This window comes from Macadamia integrifolia, chromosome 3, assembly GCF_013358625.1.
Source record: "Macadamia integrifolia cultivar HAES 741 chromosome 3, SCU_Mint_v3, whole genome shotgun sequence".
Taxonomy (NCBI): domain Eukaryota; kingdom Viridiplantae; phylum Streptophyta; class Magnoliopsida; order Proteales; family Proteaceae; genus Macadamia; species Macadamia integrifolia.
This window is the reverse complement of record NC_056559.1, coordinates 25952301-25973367: the sequence shown is the minus strand read 5'-3', so window position 1 is coordinate 25973367 and position 21067 is coordinate 25952301. Positions and strand designations below refer to the sequence as shown.

At 39.0% G+C, this 21067-nt stretch overlaps 4 protein-coding genes across 4 annotated transcripts in view; 1 reads left to right on the top strand and 3 right to left on the bottom strand.

The window, feature by feature from the left end:
* The window catches only part of LOC122072718, a 100374-nt gene extending 91176 nt beyond the window's left edge, over positions 1-9198 (bottom strand). The window contains exon 1 of the mRNA XM_042637104.1: positions 8945-9198. The gene's annotated coding sequence lies outside the window, so the exon portion shown is untranslated. The remainder of the gene's footprint in view (positions 1-8944) is intronic.
* On the bottom strand, positions 909-2101 carry LOC122072721 (inactive disease susceptibility protein LOV1-like). The gene is made up of 2 exons (XM_042637108.1): positions 1637-2101; positions 909-1169 (listed from the first exon to the last, which is right to left on the bottom strand). The coding sequence occupies exons 1-2, from the start codon at positions 2027-2029 to the stop codon at positions 1158-1160; spliced, it is 405 nt and encodes a 134-aa protein (XP_042493042.1). The 5' UTR covers positions 2030-2101; the 3' UTR covers positions 909-1157.
* Positions 2059-9328, bottom strand: LOC122074280 (disease resistance protein RPP13-like). The gene is made up of 2 exons (XM_042639116.1): positions 9194-9328; positions 2059-4845 (listed from the first exon to the last, which is right to left on the bottom strand). Exon 2 carries the CDS (start codon positions 4720-4722, stop codon positions 2059-2061), a length of 2664 nt encoding a protein of 887 aa, XP_042495050.1. The 5' UTR covers positions 4723-4845; positions 9194-9328.
* Positions 5309-16303, top strand: LOC122074279 (putative disease resistance RPP13-like protein 3). Its single transcript, XM_042639115.1, has 4 exons — positions 5309-5533; positions 5727-6686; positions 13444-15190; positions 15222-16303. The coding sequence occupies exons 1-4, from the start codon at positions 5309-5311 to the stop codon at positions 16271-16273; spliced, it is 3984 nt and encodes a 1327-aa protein (XP_042495049.1). The 3' UTR covers positions 16274-16303.
* The last annotated feature ends 4764 nt before the right edge of the window (positions 16304-21067 follow it).

Below are 21067 nucleotides of genomic sequence, written 5' to 3'. Positions count from 1 at the left end.
AGTGCCTTTCATTAGGGGTCAAGTAACGTCGGTGGCAGACCTTATAGTTCAAGAAGAATAGGAATTCCTATTAGTCCTCGAAAGTCTCCTATCATTACGGAGATATTCTGGTGTGCTCCTTCACTTAACTGGACAAGTTGAATGTGGATGGATGTTCCCTTGGTAATCTGGTGAGATCAAAGGGCTGGTGATGTTTAGGAATGATGATGCACAATTGATATATTCTTTTGGGAGATTCCTCAGTAATATAACAAACTATGTGGCAGTGTTCATGGCCTTAATGACGGGTCTTATGAAGGCAAAGGAGCTTAACTTGAGGAACCTTTGGGTGGAATGTGACTCTATAGTTGTGATTGATCTGGCAGTTTTTAGTGGGTTTGTTCCTTGGTGCGTAAGACAGGATTGCATGTGTTTGCAACCATATCTCAAATCAATTAGGTGGAAGCTACCTCACTGTTTTAGGGAAGCAAATACTATAACAGATTAACTTGTAAAATCTGCAGCGAAAGATGGGAATTCTACAAATTATCCGGTGTTGCCCTTGTGGTTACAAGAAGAGCTAAGGGTGGATGCATGTTCTAGACCGAGATATTGGTTTTACAATCTTTAGTTTCCTGATTTCTTAAGGTGTGCTGTCCCTTTACTGATGGCAATGCTGAAGGTGCGGAGTATGGTCTCGCTCTCCATAGGAGTTTTATATATATATATATATAAATATTTAAATTAATACAAATAACCTATTAGTAAAAAAAAAGTGGCCATACTGGATCAAAGTTTTTTTTTTTCCAAGAAAAGGCTAGGCTAGGTTCGGTTGGGTGGAACAAAAATCTTTCATACATAGTTATTCAACATCATTAAAAATAGCACATCTAACTCAAGAACTACAGAAACACAAAGGAACTGTAGCATAACATACAACACAAATGAAAAGCTGAAAAGAAATAACAACCATCGTTTTGGAAAATCCAAACCAGTTACATTGCCAAACTTAGGATATGTATTTTTCTTCTCCTAGCCACCTAAATCAAACTTTATTGCAATGCCATCATCATGAAAATTAAAACACAACATTATTTTAAGGAAATGACGAAGCAGATAAAGAAACTACTAGTACTCAAAGATACCCATTGGGTCACCTCCAATTATAATTACTCAGCTCAGAGTCGGACCTACAAAAAATGAATACCAAAAATCAAATCTATTGGATAAGATTTTAATAAGAATCAATAGTAATCTATCAATGTGTGGTTGGAAAGAATACAGAAAAGTATTATGGTAAAATTTTTTTTAGGTGGCAAATGTGGGAAAAAAAAGTCTAGATGATTAGAAAAATATCACGTAAAAAACTGAAAGAAGCCTTGAAAGAAAAAGAAAGACGAAAAGGGTAAAATAAATAAGGGCAAGTGTTTTTTGTCCGAGAGCAACCCTTGTGTTTAGATTCAAGGGCATGCACCCCAAGATGGGCACCGTGATCATTACTTGCCCCTGTGTTTGTGGGCCGCTCTTGGACATAAAACCTTATCTCAACAAAGAAATAACAAATTTAGAAATAGGAAGAACTTGTGAAACAAAAAATAGAGGATCGACAATGTGATACTACTACTACTTAAGAAGGAATACTAATTATTACTCTTACCAGCCATTTTTCAGTGACGATGGAATTGTCGAAGTTAAGCCGATCCTTTCCGATATGTTCCTGAATAAGTTTTGCATCAGCTGATACACCATCAGTGGGTTGCTCATCTATCACCAACTCTTGCAAAGTAGAGATAGCCTCTAGAGCTTCAATTGGGAGACCCTCTAGCTTGGAACAATTTAAGACAGCTAGCTTTTGAAGACTTGGTATCACACCTTTAGACAATTTCCACTTCTTTAACATAAACAAATCCTTGAGTTCCAAGAACTTGAGCTGCCTAAACCCCCCATTGACATCACTCTCAAAATCTAAACTACCATCATCTTCCCAGATCATAGATCCAAATCCTAACTTGAGAACACAAAGATTTTGTAGCTTCTGCAGTGCCGGCATCAAGTATTCCACAGCGATGTAAGTGCATTTCAGGGTGAGATGGGTGATGTTTTGGGGAAATATTTCCAACTTATACCTAGTGACACACTGGAAACGGTTGAAATAGAATCAGATTCAAAATTGAAATCCATCGTATTACCATCCAACTTTAGTCTTTGAAGGTGCTTCAATAGAGCAAAAACTTGAGCTAACTGATCATAAAACACAAATATTTTCCCACGTAGACGTAATTTAACTAGATTGGGCATCATAGACAGTATGTTGTCCATGCAAAACTCAGCATCCAAACCTTCCAGCGTTTGGAGATTCTTTAATATCATGCTCCGATCAGCATTCACTTCTACTTTATCAATGAAAATTGGATCAAGAATGATACCAGGCAACCTAAGATGCCTTAGTTGTCTCATCTTCCAAAATTGTATGGGGAACAAAAATTGTGATCTATACTTGTTCTTTTCAAGCTCTTGAAAAATCCTCCTGGACTGCATTTCCTTCTTCTCTCCTTTATAAACCTTATCATTAAGGACAACCGACTTTCCAAACCTCATAATGTTCCCAAAATTTATAGGAAGGAAAGAGCAAGTAACTTTGAGAAACTGTAGGTTCCAGAGGTCGTTCAGGGACTCTGCAACAAGCGCATAATCTGTATCTCCACTGTGGGTGCGGGAATTGGGTTCCCCATATCTAATATGCAATCGCAAATATCTTAGATGAATCAACCGATTGATTCTGCAGGGAAAGCAGTTGGATGGTATTCTCATTAAATCCAACACCCTAACAGAGATGAAATCTTGAACAATCTTCTTCAATTCTGCTTTTGTCAGCGTTGTTCCCCACGACTTCAAATCTTGAATAGTAAGATTTTCTGGCAATGGCATTTCATCGATTTTTGGAATCAGCTTCCAGTCTAGTTCTGGCATTTGGAAAAATGGAAGAGCTTCTTCTGGCAATTTTGGATCCGAATCCGAGGACTTGAACTCTCGAATATGCTTATCCCAGTCTATATGTATCCCTCGCCACTTTAGAACATGGTGAATATGATCAAAGTCTAGTTTTGGCATTGTTGTCCCTGAACACTTGAACAAAGAGTGAACTTTTAACTTCATTGATGTACTGGAAGATGCAGCAGCAGCAGCAGCAGCAGTAGCAGCAGGGGAAATCGTAATTTCCTTTATGCACCCATCGAAACTAGTACTATAAACATGAATCAGATTTCTACTGAGAAGCTCATTCAGATATTCCTCAGCAAGATCTTCGAGTTCTGCTGCTGCTGTTGCTGTTGCTATTGCTGTTACTGTTGATGGTGGTTTTACGAGACCATCTGCAACTATCAATCCCTTGAAATCAGAACAGGGATACCACTCCTCTTTGAGACCAGATAAATAGGAGAGACACACTTTCAAGTGATGTGGTAGGCTGTGATAAATCCATTTCCAAATTTCCATCTGCAATAATGGATCTTTATCAGAGCTGGAGCCGTCACCATCACCATCAGCTTTGCCTTTGCCTTTGCCTTTGCCTTTTCCATCGCCAGCACCATCATCATCGTCATCATCATCATTTTTGTTGTGATCTGCTGCTAATGAAACGAGACGGTTGTATTCGTCTGCTAATGAAATTATTGTAAGAGGTACTCCACCACATGCATCTACCCATGCTTGCCATTGTTGGCCCGACTGAGAATCTAATAGATTCCAGCCAACTCTCTTGCGGAAAAGCTCTTGACTATCCTCCTTCGAAAGTTGTAGCAAATAAAAGGGAGGCCTACTTGGCCTCGCAGTATGTGAAGTCACATCATCATGCCGCGTAGTGAAAATTATTCTACTTCCACCAATTACTTTCTTCTTTGGAAAAACCATATGAATATCAGCCCAGAATTGGGTTGTGCAAACATCATCAAAAACAATAAGGTACCTGGTGGGAGTAGTCTTCAGAAGCTTGTAGGTTTCAATGGCCAAATCTTTAAGGCGGCATGTCTCCTTTCTCTCAGCAGCAGCAACATGAGGAGGAGCTGTTGTAGAACGCTTTATTTGCTCTATGATGTTCTGCAACAACTCTTCCAACTTGTAGTCGCTAGATACCTGAATCCATAAACGACAAGGGAAGTGTTCCACAATGGTTGGGTCATTATAAACTCTTCGAGCAAGAGTCGTCTTCCCAATACCTCCAGGCCCAACGATGGGAATAACGTTACGCTGAGTAGTAGTATTCTCACCCTTGGGCAGCAGCAGTTCTATCATCCTCTTTTCTTCATCTTCCTGGCCTATTACCACATCATTGCTATCCTCATTCGTCGTCAATGGCCTCTTTGATGCGGAAGCAGCGGCACGAGTATCAAGGATCATCTGATGCAGTCTCTTGAGCCTTTCCACCATTCCAATAATTTGGCTTCCAACTTCACGATGAGCTTTATCCGTCCGCAGGCCTTTTCTTATAGTGTTCAAATATGAATCAACAACATCTTCAGCCTTATGGATAAGGTTTATGATTTCATCAATGGCTTCTTTTATGTCCTTCAGGAAGCATTTGCTTTGCTTCCTCTCGACTTCCATTAGAAAGGGTGTTAGCCTTGTTAACATGGAATGCAGCAACCAGAGTTGGCCATCATCCTTAACTTCCTGAAGCAAATCAGCCTCAGCTAACAGCATGTATCCCAGTTTATTCAGGAAAGGAGCGATTTCAGTTTCTGCCATATCTGCTCCCCCAACCCTCACCACAAACCAGTAACAGAAATTTACACTACTTTCCTATGACTCTTGTTTATAATGGAGGAGATGGCTGAAGAAGCCTCCGATCCGGCCATATGGTTTTTTAGGCTGCACCTATTTACAATTAAAGTGAAAAAATAAAAAATAGAAATTGAACCCATTTTTTGAATGTATAAAGCAGTAGTCATCTTTACCCCACTCCCCCACCCCACACCACGGCCAAAAAAAAAAAAAAAAAAGCTAAAAGTAAAGTGAAAGGAAAAAAAAGAGTAAACAAAGAAGGGAATAAAAGAAAAAGCAAACAGATAATAGCTAGAAGCAATATATTTTATTTTTTTTAATGAAAAACATATTAAAATAAAGAAACAAAAACAAAACCTCATGGTGCAAGGGCAAGAAGCAGTCCCTAACCGCGGGCAAGAAGCAGTCCAGAAAAAGCTCACAGAATTTTTGAGAGAGGAGGTATCTTATAGTCATTGATGATGTACCTTGTACCAAAGTATGGAATGATCTGAAAGAAGCATTTCCAAATGGACAAAATGGGAGTAGGATAATTCTCACAACACGCAACATGGAGGTCGCGTATCTCGCCAATTCAGATGGCAGTCCTCACCGGCTATGGGTTCTAAGTGCAGCAGATAGTTGGGAGTTGTTCATAAGAAAGGTATTCGGAGCTCCATCAGAAGTAAGTAGTACTGATACATCTACCTCTGCTACTACTATTACTACTACTACTTCTGATGCCATGAAGTACTTGCGCATCCCTCCTCATTTGGAAGTTATTGGAAGAAAGATGGTGAAAAAAATGTAAGGGTATACCCCTGTTAATTGTAGCATTGGCAGATCTAGTGTCAACTAGATCTGTCAATGCTAGTGAGTGGTCGAGTGTACTTCATTGTGCAGATATACTTCTCAAAGGAGACGATGCCCATCTCTGGTTTAGTCTATCAGGCTTCCTTGATAAGATGATATCTTCACATGTGAAACAGGGGCTTCCTTGCCTTCTGGAACTCTTTCCAAATGAGATCGAAATCCCTACAAGGAGGTTTATTCTGTCATGGGCTGCAGAGGGCTTATTCTTTGGACAACACTATGGTGAACTTGCAGATGAAGAAGTTGCAGATGACTGTCTACAACAATTGTTACATTTTGATGTAATCCGAACAGTAAAAGTGAGCTCAAATGGAAATGCCAAGACATGCAGCATTCCCTGTGATCTGCCTAAGCACAGGGTTTTAAGTACTAATATTGCGCGCAACTCTTCTCATGATGATCATCGCTGCGTTTGGTTTCATTATCCAGAACAATCTCATTCTCATCAACCCCCTGAGAATCCAGAGCATGCTACTCATTCTGATGATCACCCTGATCATGATCATGGTAATGCAAATTTCTGCAAAACACTCTTTTCATTATGGTGCTTTAATTTTCCAGGAGGATATGAAGCAGGACAGAAAGTAGGGCTTTTTCTTGGGAGATGCATTAGTGAAGGTGGATTGAAGTTTCTTGGGGTGCTTGATCTAGAAGGTGTGTTTAGACCTTGCCTCCCTGAGGAAATTGGAGAGCTAATCAACTTGAGGTACCTTGGATTGAGAGAGACCTACTTGGAGACACTCCCCTCAAATGTAGGCAAGTTGGTGAATCTCCAAACTCTTGATACAAAACACACTTATGTCCGTAATTACCATCGTTTTATTCAGAAACTGAAAAAACTAAGACACCTTCATCTGAACGAGGGACAACATTCTAGTGAACTTGTTTCACGGTTGAATCACTTGAGTGATCTCAGGACCTTGTCTGGCATAGTTGTAGAGGAGTTTGATCTTTTTTATCTTCTTCGTAGGTTAACTAAACTCAGGAAACTGAGATTCACATGTCAGCTCAATCCACAGAGAAAAGCAGGGACAATAAAATTTTTGGAGCAATTGGAGCAACTCCGTTCATTAAAGGTGAGAGCCAAAGACTATAAAAATCAATTGGCAACTATAGGTGATTTGGAGTTTGTCACCAACAAGGAACTCAACAATCTATACTTGCTAGGAAGGTTGGAGGTCAACTTTGATCTAAGTAAATTCCCAAAAAATCTCCCCTCCTCCATTTCTCTTTTGGTTTCCTGGTGTGTTCCTTCTTAGGGCTGGCTTGTTTAGTCCCTCGCCTATTGGGTTGGCTTTTGATGGGTAGGGCCTTTGCCCTTGCTTAGTCAGTTTAGGTTTTGTTTGTTGTATTATTTCTCGTTTCATATATTTTTCATTTCAAAAAAAAAATCCGAATATGTCAAAGGAAGAAACCTTGTGAGAAGGAAAAACGAAAATCAAAAGTTGAAAAGCATACGAAGGAATTTTGAAACTTCCTTTTAAAATACATTTTCCAACAAAAACTCACTTCTCTCTCTCATATTTTGTTTTTACGTTTTTAGTGTTTTTTTTTTAGGTGAATGAATATATATATATATATATATATAAACAATATACAAGCCATAAGGACAAGCAAAGGGGAGAAACCTAATCAAACAAATTAAAAGCATAGCAAGTAAAATGAACTATTCATCCTCCTATTACTTTAAAAAAAGAATATAATTTACAAACACGCTTTGTTGGTTTTTCTTTTGGAGGCATCTATGCTAGATGATGACATAAATATGAAATCAATGTAGAACTCCACTTTATTTTGTCATTTGGCAGCAAAGATGGTACTGAAATTTTCTGGGTAGATAGACCACAAGGTCCCTTGCATGTCAAATTTTAGACCAATCAAAGTTTGTCAAGTGAAATTAAAATAAAGAATAATAATAATAAAAAAAAAGACTACCAAAGAAAGCAAGGTAATACATATATGGTGGATTGTCATTCTTACAGGGTAAAAGATTGAGTGTGAAGTTTAAAAAAAAAAAAATCACAAATAGCTGACTTAGACTATCATCTAGATATCCAACTATCATATTTATCACATCATTCTTCCACATGATAGAACAGAGTTTGTCCATCCAAAGATTCTTTTGGTAGATTGTTGTAACCCTTGCCTTTTCTTTTTTGTTTTCTTTTTTAATTAATAAAACTTCCTTATTGTTATTTTTAGTTTTTTTTTGGTAATGTAAATTTTTTTAAGGGTAAAAGTAAAATGATGAGTTCTTTTCCATCAGCAATACTATGGAATTTTGAAGAAAATTTCTCTTCAATCATGGGGAAGAGATTCTTGTCAATCAGGGGTCATAATCTCTCCCCCACTTTTGTACTAAGAGTAAAATTAGAATTTTTTTTTTTTTTTTTTTTTTTTTTTTTTTTAAGAGTAAATCTAGACTTGATTGGCAGAAGAGTCCCATCCAGCTACAATAAAGTTGGTGAGGGGGGGAGGGGGTTGAAGAAATTATTGGTACACCAGGTTAAAGAAAAACTTGATAGCTGTATTTTTGTTTAGTTTGATTGCTAATGACGACTGTAGGCTTCTCCCAACCCCACCCCACCCCACCCCCCACCCCCCACCCCCATCCCCTCTCTTGAAGATACAAATCTATTCTTTGATGTCAAAATCACATTAACCTGCTTTTCTCCCTCCCCCCTAAATGATCATTTCTATTAAAAGAAAAAACAAATGAAAATAAATTACAAGATATATTAACAAAGCTTAAGAGCAACCTCCACCTATAGCAATACCATTAGCAGCGTAAGAGAACATAGAACATCTAAAATAAAGAAACAGAATCTAGGTCTCCGAATATGCTACACTTTCCGAACATCTCAGATGTTAAAAGAACATAACAAAAAATACTAATGCCCAAATATTTCCTATGCATAGCATGGGTTAAATGCTAATAAAGTTATAAGATAATCACATCGGATTGGATTGGAATTTTGATCAATATGTCAGTGACCCATTAGATTATCAGATCGGATAAGAAAATTTCCTAACCAGGTTCAAATTAAATCAGATCGAGAAGGATTGATCCAACTGGTTGATATTTCCAAGCATGTAGTCAAAAGTCATTGATTAGGGAATATGAGTTAATGATATGAATTAATAAGAAGACTTAGAATTTACAATCAAAATTACTCAGCAGCAGCAGCAATTGTAGTTTCTTCATTATAATAATTGACCAAAATAAGAGAGAGAGAACAATGGGTGCATTTCTTTTGCTACTTCGCTGCAACCCGGACATCAGTCAAATTTTATTATTTTTTAGATGAATAACAAATGAACAAAGTTATCTTACATGGGTGGCTGAACGAGGGAATAGTCCAAATGTGACCCCCTTTCACCTATATCATGAGGTCACGAGGCCCACGAGGCCCACGAGGCCCATGATGAACAGATGTGACCTTAGGAAAACTTGGACCATAACAAATATATTCAACAAAGCACAGAACAATGGGTGCATTACTTATAGAATTTCAACGAATAAGAAAACGAAGAGAAAGGTGAAGAAACAAACAAAGAAATGGATAATTATGATATAACTTACGGGTTATCAGCATTGTTGACTCTGCTTTTAAGACAATAAAATTCAGTTCGTAACTTTGAAAGAGCAGACTCTTCTTCAACGGTTCAACTCATGCTTGCTGACCAATCACTCCGTGGTTTTCATCATGTCCCCTCCAAACTCTGTGCCTCTTGAGGAGTTTGAAGATAAAAGAAGAAAGGGAAGAAAAATAGAGGATATGATTGTTTATGAATCCATCTACGACAAAGAGGGATGGTGGTCAGTTTTTGGAGGAATGTCCCAAGGGTTTCTCCTCTTCTTTGTTTGTCTGTATTGCAATTTATAGAAAGGTTAGAACAATTCCCTAATACGTTGCTTAGGATAGCTGCAAAGAATAATTAGGAATGCTGACCCCACAGAAAAGCCCATAAAGTAAAGTGAAAGTTCACTTGGTTTTACAAACAATACAATTTTCCTACTATATACATATTTTTTTTTTTAACATCTGTATTGCAATTAATAGAAAAGTTAGGACTTGTACCCAAACATAAAAATGTTAGAACAGTTCCTATGTTGCTTCAGACAGCTGCAAAGAATAAAGGGGTAGGCATGCTGGCCCCACAGCTTCAGAGCCAATAAAATAAAGATGAATGTTTACTTGTTGCAAACCATATAACACCTAGTCTTTTTTTTTTTTTTTTTTCCGTTAGAAAATCATATGTATTAAAAATTGAAACAATATACAAAAGGGGAAAAAAGGAAACACAAATAATTACATGCACTAAAAAAGTGCTCAGTAAGAAGTTACACAGGACGAGCCCAAATACCCCATCTTTGGCTTTGCCATCAGTAGGGAGTTGGACCAAAACACCCCGAAATTAGAAAAAAAATAATAATAAGACATTAGATCCAATGATAGCAAGGACGTTTTGAGGCGTCCATATCCAAATCCACTTTAACCATCACTGGCCAAGGAGTGATGGGATCATAAATGTTATATTTTGCCAACAACTTAACAAGGAAATCCACAATCGAATTTGTTTCCTTATAACAGTGAGTGATTTTCCATTCAATTGAGGCTAGGAATGGAATCAACCCACTCCACCGCTGACGACAAATCCATGGCACCACTCCTTTGGAGATGAATAAAACCATAGCAATAGAGTCACACTCCACCCACAAGTGCTGAATTCCCATGGCTTTTGCCTGTTCCAAACCTTTTATTATTGCCAAAAATTCTGCCTCAAAATTGGTCTCAACTCCAATCATCACTTTGAAATTAAGAGTTTCTATTATGAAACACACCTCCTATACCTGCCCTGCCAAGATTTCCTAGTGAACAACCATCCGTATTCACTTTTATCCAATCATCCACAGGAGCAATTAAGAAGAAGAAGGTTAGAACAAATCCCTGCATATGTTGCTTCAGATTGCTGCAAAGTATAATTACAATTCTGGCCCCACAGCTTCAAAGACCATAAGTGAAGGTCAAAGTTCACTTGAAGTTTTATTTTTTATTTTTTGGGTAAAGATTCACACACTTAAATCGGATTGATCTTCATTCATTTGGACTATCATTTGACTTGGAGATCCAGCCACTTGAATCTTGATCAACTCCAACATGGACTGAAATTGAATCGCCCTCGTAGTGTTATATCCTTCTGTATCCATTTGTTTCCTCTGTGAAGGAAGAGACAAATATATATATATATATATATATATGAGAAAATTGCATTGCCACCCACTGAACTTTGGCCCTTATTCAATGCCATCCCTTGGACTTTTCGAAACACCAAAGACACCCCCTGAAAATTCAAAAAATTTCAAATTAGTCCTTGCCGTTAGCTGACTGTGTTAAATGAATGAAAGTCTGTTAGTTTTTTCACAAAATACCCAAAACAACCCCAGCTATTGTGAGAGGACAATATTGCCCTCCATTTCCCTTCTTCTTCTAAGCCCACACTATCCCTCTCACTTCTCACTCATACGAACAAGGAAGAAGAAGAAAACCCGCAAGTTGACCCCTCCCCTCCGGCGTGCGATTCTCAGACCGCCTCCTCACCGGCGTGATTCCCTTCTTCTTCTAAACCCACAATCTCTCTCTCACTCCTCACTCATACGAACAATGAAAGCCCCAAACCGAGAAGAAGAGAACCTGCAACTTGACCACTCCCCTCCGGCGTGCCATTCTCAGATTCATTGTTTATGTACATGCATCTAGGGAAACGCCAGTGCACTTGAGTCAGTATTTTGTTGATTGAGACATTCGCAGTGACAAGGTTTCATGGGGGAAAATATCCATGGTCGATGCTGAGAGGTAATAAGATATGCCAAAGGAAATTATATGGCCGGAATCACTGTTAAAGGCGAGAACTGAGGAGAGGACCAGTGGTAGGATTTCACCCAGTGTACGCTGGATATCAAAGGAAATTATAGACTAATTTTTTTCTTCTGTTTCAGTCATACATTTAGAGGCAAGCAAGGTCATTTCAAGTTTTAGGAACGCTGGATACATTGGAAATTGGAATGCTTTGTTACAACTCACAAAGGAAAGCCAAACATGTCCATTGAATACCTTTTTGGCTTAGAGGAGGTTGAGAGGGTTCTTCTATTTCTATTATATAGTATAAATCTGTAACAGTTATGATCAGTTCGCAGATCATCCATCCTCATTCGTTCTGTTTCATTCTATGAATGAAACTACGAACCCAAATAGTAGTTAAGGCAAGTCCACGATGAACTGAGGTAGCTGTATTCTTCATTGAACTGATGAGCTGTATGAGTTCTACACACCACCTACCTCTGAAAACCAATCCAGTTCCAATACTCTAAATCTAAATCTAAAACCATAGATAGGGATGATCAGATATGACCCAAAACAACTAACCATAGATAGGGATGATCAGATATGACCCAAAACAACTAACCAACGGAAGAATATAACCCAGATTGGGGGCAAAAAAAATAGACTTACAATAATAAGGAAATTAAAGAGAAATACAAATCCCCATCAAGATTCAAGACTTCCACGTCCTCTAAGATTAATAGATATGAAATGTGCTAAATTTAATCCTCACAGTTCACAATTAATGGGGACTCAATTTACTTGCTAAACTTCAATTGTTATTACCGAAAGGAAAAAAATTTAGAAATTTATACTCTCGTGTGTGGGTGAAGAATAGAATTATGTCATTTTTATTCCTTCATCAGCAAGCGTAGAACTCGATGAGCTCATCTAAAGACTCTGGTTGTGGCTCTGCGTTCTCCAGCATTCAAAGCATGTGTTCGAACAATACCACTTCGCACCTGAGGTTATTGCATCCGACTCTTCTGATTTCTCCACAAGTTCAAGGAATAGAGGGTGGTCAATGATATCGGACCTGATAAGATACCGCCAACGAGACTTCCTGACGTACACTGAGTGAAATCCTACCGGAATATTTCCGATGTTCATGCATTTGGTCCTTCTTATTCAGGACTATTCAGTAAAGTGAAGGGACTTCGATCACGTTCCTCACATACCCATTTCCCTTCTCCTGAAGTTTTGGTGATTCACATCATCTCTGGTTTTTGAGGAGTTTGTTACCTCAATACTACTTGCGTTTTCTGAGGTTTCCCCCCACATCTCTCTCTCTCTCTCTCTCCAGCTCCTTCTCTATTTTTCGGGTTTCTCTTTTGAGTTTGTTTCATTGTGCTGCTTACTCTAGGGGAGAATCGAGTGATTCTCAGACCATCTCCCCATCACACGCCGGAGATGGTCTGAGAATCGCACGCCGGAGGGGGAGTGGTCAACTTGCAGGTTTTCTTCTTCTTTCTTGTTTGTATGAGTGAGGAGTGAGAGGGATAGTGTGGGTTTAGAAGAAGAAGGGAAAGGGAGGGCAATATTGTCCTCTCACAATAACTGGGGGTGTTTTGGGCATTTTGTGAAAAACTTACAGACTTTCATTCATTTAACACAGTCAGCTGACGGTAGGGACTGGTTTGAAATTTTTTGAATTTTCAGGGGGTGTCTTTGGTGTTTCGAAAAGTCCAAGAGATGGCATTGAATAAGGGCCAAAGTTCAGGGGGTGGCAATGCAATTCTCTCTCTCTCTCTCTCTCTCTCTCTCTCTCTCTCTCTCTCTCTCTCTCTCTCTCTCTATATATATATATATATATATATATATCCATGGCCTCAGCCGTTCTTTCCCTTATAGATGGATTTACTTACCTGGTCAAGCAGGTAAAGTTTCAGTTTCCACCTGTGGAAGAAGCAGTACTGCCCTTCTTCATTGAATTCTCTGTTGTCCAAAGGTCCCTTCTGTTGTCCAAAGGTCCCTACAGAATGCAAAGCAAGATGATGTGGAGCAGAAATTGGTGAAGGATTTGGAGGGAATAGTTCGTGATGCAAAAGCTGCTATAGTGAACCATGCACTCAGCTTGACAGCGCACAAGAGGAGGGAGGGGAGAGAGAGGAAGGGGAAGAGGAGAGACACATTGTTTACGAGGTGTGCATTCCGTAAGAGAGTTGAAACATTGTTTAAGAGGTATGGCTTCAGTAAGAGAGTTGAAACATTATTTACGAAATGTGGCTTCCATAAGAGCGATGCCCGATGTAAATTGGAATCACAGAAAAGTATGGAGTCAGAGATCCATGAATTGCATTGCAAGCTTGCAAAATTGTCTAGCAATTTCTCAAGAGACTATGAAGCAGGAGAAACTTCCCAAGGAAATCCAAATAAAGTAGCAGCAGGGGAAGAAGAGTCATCATCCCATCCTCAGGGGAAGCAGCTGTCAGATTGGATACGATCTTCTGCTGATTATGATGAAAGAGAGGAGGATATTATCATCGGTTTAAAACATGATATGGAGTTACTGAAAACACGGCTGTTGGACAAGAAGAAAAATCATCTTTGGGTTATCTCTGTTTTTGGGATCCAAGGCATTGGAAAGACAGTTTTAGCATGGGAGGTTTACAAAAGCAGTGATGTGGATAACCATTTTCCTTGTAAAGCTTGGGTTTGTCCATCTGCTGTGGGAAATCATGATAAGGGAGTGATTTTGAAGAAAATTGGCAAACAAGTTATGAGACTCCAAGAAGATCAAGAGACAACTGATGATGGTCATGAAGGAGGATTGCAGAAGAGGCTGTGTGAATTCTTGAGGGCTAAGAAGTATCTTATAGTCATTGATGATGCACCTGGTACCAAAGTCTGGAATGATCTGAAAGAAGCATTCCCAGATGGACAAAATGGGAGCAGGATAATGCTCACAACCCGTGATGTGGAGTGCGCATATCTAGCCAATTCAGATGGCTTTCCTCACCAGCTATGGGTGCTAAGTGCAGCAGATAGCTGGGAGTTGTTCACAAGAAAGGTATTCATAGCTCCCTGGCAAGTAAGTACTGATGTATACACCTCTACTACTTCTCACACCATGAAGTCACGCATCCCTCCTCAATTGGAAGCCATAGGAAGAAAGGTGGTGAAAAAATGTAAGGGTATACCACTGTTCATTGTAGAATTGGCAGATCTAGTGTCAAGTATACCTACCAGCGTTAGCGAGTGGTCAAGTGTGCTTCATGGCGCAGATATGTGTCTCATCGAAGATGATGCCCACAGGTGCTTTTATCGATCAGGCTTCCTTTGTCAGATGATATCTTCTTCACATGTGAAGCAAGTGCTTCCTTTCCTTTGTGGCCTCTTTCCAACTAAGATCGAGATCCCTGCAAGGAGGTTTATTCTGTCATGGGCTGCAGAGGGCTTATTCTTTGGACAGAGATATGGTGAAGTTGCCGAGGAAGAAGTTGCAGATTACTGTCTACAACAGTTGCTACATTTTGATATAATTCGAACAGAAAAAGTGGGTTCCAATGGAAATGCAAAGACATGTAGCATTCCCCATGATCTGCCAATGTCCAGGGTTTTAAGACTTAACAATGCCCCCGACATTTCTTGTGATGATGATCATCGTTGCGTTTGGTTTCATGATCTGGACACAAACCATCCTCATCCTCCTGAGAATTCAACGAATGATCATGATAACCAGCAGCAGCAAACCGGTAACGTAAATTCCTATCAAACTCTGTTCTTTTTGGTGCTTCAATTTTCCAGCAGGATATAGACCCGGGCAGTTCGTAGGGCGCTTCCTCCAAAGAGGCATTAGTAAGGAGGGTGGGTTGCAGTTTCTTGGGGTGCTTGATCTAGAAGGTGTCGATAAACCTTGTCTACCTGAGGAAATTGGAGAGCTAATCAACTTGAGGTACCTTGGATTAAGAGAGACCTACTTGGACACACTCCCCTCAAGTGTAGGTAACTTGCTAAAACTCCAAACACTAGATACAAAATGCACCTCTATCCGTAATTATCCCGAGTCTATTCAGAAATTGAAAAAACTACAACACCTTCATCTAAACGAGGGACAATATTCCAATGAACTTGTTTCATGGTTAAGTCACTTGAGTGATCTCCGGACGTTGTCTGGGGTAGTTATAGATGAGTTGGATCTTGTGAAGAAGGATCATGGCCTTTGTCGATTAACTAATCTCAGGAAACTGAGATTCGCATGTCAGTTCAATCAACAGCCGCGAAAAGAGAAAGTACAGGGCCATTGGTTGGACGGATTGGAGCATCTCCGTTCATTAAAGGTGAACGCCAAAAACCAAACTATAGCTGATTTGGAGTTTGTCACCAAAAACCAGGAGCTCACCAATCTATACTTGCTAGGAAGGTTGAATGGACTACAATTTGATCTCCATAATAAATTACCAGAAAATCTCACCACGCTGACATTATCAGGATCTGAGCTAACTGGAGACCCAATGCCAAAATTAGAGAAGCTACCCAAGCTACAATTCCTTAGGTTATGCTCTAAATCTTTTAAGGGTCAGAACATGGTTTGTTCATCAGGAGGGTTTAGTCAGCTTCGAGTCTTAAGGATTTGGAAGCTTGAAGAACTCCAGGAATGGAGTGTGGAAGAAGGAGCAATGCCAAACATTGAGGAATTAAAGATTAGAACTTGCAATAACTTGAAGAAGCTTTCTCGAGTACCAAAGACCCTCAATGAATTGAAGTTGACCAAAATGCCAGAGGAATTCACTAAGAAGTTTGTCAAATATAAAGTCTGCAGGGTTGTCAAAGATTAACAGGGTAGTTTGCTCTGGTCTTGGATTTCTGGATTTGAGGTATGTGTTGTGGTCCTTGGTTTTCTTTTGTGAATTAACTTCTCCAAGAATTGTACTCAATATTAGTAATCAGAATGGTTCACAAATCACAATTTTCGGCTTTCATTTTACTTCCTTTGTCATCAGGGAAAAAATTGAAAAAAAATTCGTGGAGTTCCTCTCTTGTTTGCAATACAAGATTTGGCTGACTAAAGACAACAAACCGGATGAGATTGGATGGATTGAGACGCTGTAGAAGGAAGTTCCAGAGGACATGTATGCCAAGTTGCCAAACTGCTTTATTTGATTGTTCGATTGGGTCTCTCTTTGATTTTCAGTTTGTTCTTATTTTTTGGTTTGTATGTTTATTGTTGTCTTTGCTTGAACAACATTTCTAGAGGGGCTTGAAAATTTAAAAAGAATAACCTAATGCAAGACAAGGTCTGGGAGGGCCAAAATGAATAGAATAATATTTAAGATGCATGGCAGGTGCCATGATGTACCTTTCTTGATTTCATCTTTTGTCAAGTATTATGATTTCTACATTATATTAGTTGGGAAAAGGCTAGTGGCACATCTAAATCTGTATCTATCTCTCTCTTTCTTCTTTTGTAAAAGTTCCATATGCCTCTCTCATTCTAACCCTCATATTGGTTAAATCACTATTTTCAGAAAACCAGCAACATACCTAATTTCCTCCCATATTAGTCAGTTTTTTTTTTTGTCTCCGTTACAGGTTTATTCTTGTTTCAGGGTAGTGAGTTCCTCCACGTTTGTCTTTGAATTAAACTATTGATAAAATTGACCCAAGTCCAAATCAAGCATCAACTTTCTATAAAGTTTCATTGGTAGGGAAATCAGAGTTTTTATTTTATTTTTATCTTTTTTAAATATAATCGAGGAGAGCTAAACTCATGATCTCCATCATATAATATTGGCAAAGCGGCTGAAAGAGCGACAAGATTGAGCATGGTCAAACTTTCTTGCAATTTGTTTTCCCCAAAATCTGAAATTCTATTGCTTTCTAGGAAGGACTGGTGACAGCAAATTAGATGTATTTTCTTAAAAGTCTTTCTATATTTTAAGAATTAAATTTTTTTTAGTGATAAAAAACCAAGTCACTTTCTGAAAATTCAATGGGTTTGACCCTTCTAAGTGTAATAAAGCTCACTCTTCACACGCGTTTCTCCTTCTCAATGGGTATTATTGAGAGTGGTTATGCAAACATAACCTCAAGTTGACATTAAATTTATAAATTATCAGCTTAGTTTGTTGAACCTAGAAGATATAAATAGGCTTAATTGTAACACACTCATTCTCGGAATATGGTTCACACTACAACTCTCAATATGGAATCAAGAGCCTTACGCAACACATAATTTTTTTCACTCCTTTAGTCGTGTGGACTCCAACGAGTGGATCTCTCTCCCCCTTCTCTTTCTCCCTCTTCTCTCCCTCTATTTGTGAGGCCCTATACATCCACTATGGCTGCCTCCATTACCCCTCCTCCCTGCGCCTCAACCTTCGCCAATTAATCACTCTAGGGTGCATCATCTTCTCTCTCTCAATGCAAACTTTGTTCTAAAAATTATGTTTATTGGAAAACTTAAATTGTCAATATCTCACTGGATAATGTCTCTATGACTAAGTTACATGCGACCTCTGTTGTCCTTAGGATCCTACTCAAGATAAATTATGGCATGAATAAGATGCTCTATCATGAGTTTACTAATCGCCTCCCTCTCTGAGAATGTTTTACCACTAGCAGTTGGACGGACCACTAGCAAGGAGATCTGAGATGCTCTTTATGCTGCTTTCAACTCTCCTTCCACAACAAAGATTCTATCCCTCAATGCCTCCCTTTAAAATCTGGTCTAAAAACCAGATTCCAGTTGAAGACTTTAATATTCATATATTAAGATCTCTCCATTCAGAATATCATGCCCTTGCTTCCATTATGATGGCCATACTAAAGCCAGTCACTTATAATGAACTTCATGGTCTTCTTATAAGTCACGAGAACCTAGTTCAATTTCATCGTGTTATTATTGATCCATCTACATATGCTTCTGCCAATCAATCTCACCAAAGTCGCGGCATTGGTGCCCTATTCTCTGGTGGGAATGGAAACATCTCCTTTAGAGGGCATGGCTATGGATGAGCAAATAGTTTTGGCCACTCTAATACTTTTTCTCACAGCCCTTGCACTGTCTGTAGTTGCACCAATCATCAAGCGAAATCTTGCTACCATCGTTCGCAAAACCGAGATAACCAGCCCAAACCACCTATTCTCCCCAACCCCCCATGTCCAACCTCTATCCACGCCCTAACAACCCCCCTCATGCCCACTACCCCTTTGCTCCAAAGCCACTCACCAACCCTCCACGCCACCCATCCTCCTCCTTCATACCAACCCTAAACCTACATCACCTCTTTGATTCCTGACACTGGTGCAACTCATCATGGTACCAGATCTGTCTTCTTTCTCTACATTCGAACAATACACAGGTAGAAATCAACTTCATGTAGGCAATCATTAGGGTCTCTCAAATCTCTCATGTTGGTTCTATTTCTCTTATCTCTCCTCCTCGTTCTTTTTTTCTTTCTAATGTTTTGCATATCCCCTCTCTCATTTAGTCACTGCTATTAGTTCAAGAATTCTGTCGTGATAATGATATTTATTTTGAATTTCATTCCTCATATTTTCTTGTGAAGGATCTGGTGACTAAGCAAATACTCCTTTCTGGGGCGAGTAAGAATGGGCTCTACTCTGTGTCGTTCTCCTTCTCTACCAATCTTACTGTTGTTTCCTCTTATGCTCACTGGCACCATAGTTTGGGTCGCACTCATAATTGAGTTCTCTGCCTTATGCTCCCTCATCAGTCTCTCTCTCTCTCTCTCTCTCTCATGTATGTTAGATGGGAAAGTCTAGTCATCTACATCTTTGCGAGACACCTTCTCATAGTTCCTCGCATTTAGATTTAACTTTTAGTGATGTATGAGGTCCTCACCCCACTATTTTTTTAGTAGCACATCGTTATTTTGTTATATTTGCGGATGATTGCACTAAATTTATTTGATTTTATCCTTTAAATTTAAAATCAGATTTTTTTTTTCTACTTTTAAAATTTCCATTCTTTGGTTGAGTGTCAGTTTTCTTGCTCAATTAAAACGATTCAGACAAATTGGGGTAGAGAATACCGATCCCTCCCCTCCTATTTAATCAAACTTGGTATTCGGCATAGGGTTTCATATCCCCACACCCATAAGCAGGAAGGCACTATTGAACGCTGTAATAGGTGGATGGGTGACCATTCGATTGAGGAAGAATCAGTTTTAGAGGGGAGGCTATTTAGTGGTGAGACAACTGCGGCCGACTTTATCTCTGATGGTGTGTGGGTTTTCCCACATGTTAATTTGATATCCTTGAATAACATCTTTATAAAAGTTTCTGAAATTAATATTCCATCTCAAGGTGAGGATGATGTTTGTGTGTGGAGTCCCTCTTCTTCAGAGTTAATCTCGGTGAAGTCTGCATGGGAGGAAATTTGAAAAAGAAATCCTCAGGTCCCATGGTCTACAATAGTGTGGAGTAAGTTATTGCTTCCTCACCAATGAGTTTTTGGTTAGAAATTATGAAGCATAAGAATTATGTGAACCATATTTTGCACATGTTCCACATGGTTGGATTGCAAGAGTCATACCTTCCGGTTATAGATGATATCAAATATTCTCAAATATTTGATATACTCATATTGTCACATTTTGCACATGTTCCACATGAGTCGGATTGCATGAGTCATACCTTCCAGTCATAGATGAGATTAAATATTCTCAAATATTCTCCTATTCATATTGTGAGAATACAATCTTGTGTTTAGGGTAGTTTACCTTATATTGAGTATCCATGTATAGGAAGTCCAACTAATATCATTGTATAAATACCCCTTTATATTATCAATGAAATTCATTCAAGTTTCATGATCTAACAGGAATGATGCATCGAAAGCTTTCCACAGATTACATGGTTTGTGGGAGAGGAGTTTCAATGCCTCCTAGGTGTAATTTATGCTCTAAGGCATCTAAATCTATGCCGCATATATATATTTTTTTGGAGTGTCCTTTCTCGATGGCTATATGTGGCAACATCGTAATTCCGTCATTGATTTATTTTCATAGTGGATAGAAAAAGAGAAATGAGTCTCTCTAAAGAAGCATTGAGGACCAGTTTTGTATTTTCTGTGGATGCAAAGTAACATGAGATGATTTGAAGGACAAGGGCAGCTTGAAGTTTATGTTCTAAAACATATTTTAATTAGCAGCAGCTAAGGAGCAAGTGCCTTTCATTAGGGGTCAAGTAACGTCGGTGGCAGACCTTATAGTTCAAGAAGAATAGGAATTCCTATTAGTCCTCGAAAGTCTCCTATCATTACGGAGATATTCTGGTGTGCTCCTTCACTTAACTGGACAAGTTGAATGTGGATGGATGTTCCCTTGGTAATCTGGTGAGATCAAAGGGCTGGTGATGTTTAGGAATGATGATGCACAATTGATATATTCTTTTGGGAGATTCCTCAGTAATATAACAAACTATGTGGCAGTGTTCATGGCCTTAATGACGGGTCTTATGAAGGCAAAGGAGCTTAACTTGAGGAACCTTTGGGTGGAATGTGACTCTATAGTTGTGATTGATCTGGCAGTTTTTAGTGGGTTTGTTCCTTGGTGCGTAAGACAGGATTGCATGTGTTTGCAACCATATCTCAAATCAATTAGGTG

What these genes read in the sequence shown, in the direction of transcription:
- LOC122074280 (XM_042639116.1), bottom strand. Translation starts at nt 4,722, where the DNA reads ATGGCAGAAACTGAAATCGCTCCTTTCCTGAATAAACTGGGATACATG.
- LOC122072721 (XM_042637108.1), bottom strand. Translation starts at nt 2,029, where the DNA reads ATGCCGGCACTGCAGAAGCTACAAAATCTTTGTGTTCTCAAGTTAGGA.
- LOC122074279 (XM_042639115.1), top strand. Translation starts at nt 5,309, where the DNA reads ATGGAGGTCGCGTATCTCGCCAATTCAGATGGCAGTCCTCACCGGCTA. An exon ending in AGCAACTCCGTTCATTAAAG is followed by an intron (nt 6,687 to 13,443) that starts GTGAGAGCCAAA and finishes TGTTGTCCAAAG; the next exon opens with GTCCCTTCTGTTGTCCAAAG. An exon ending in TAACCAGCAGCAGCAAACCG is followed by an intron (nt 15,191 to 15,221) that starts GTAACGTAAATT and finishes AACTCTGTTCTT; the next exon opens with TTTGGTGCTTCAATTTTCCA.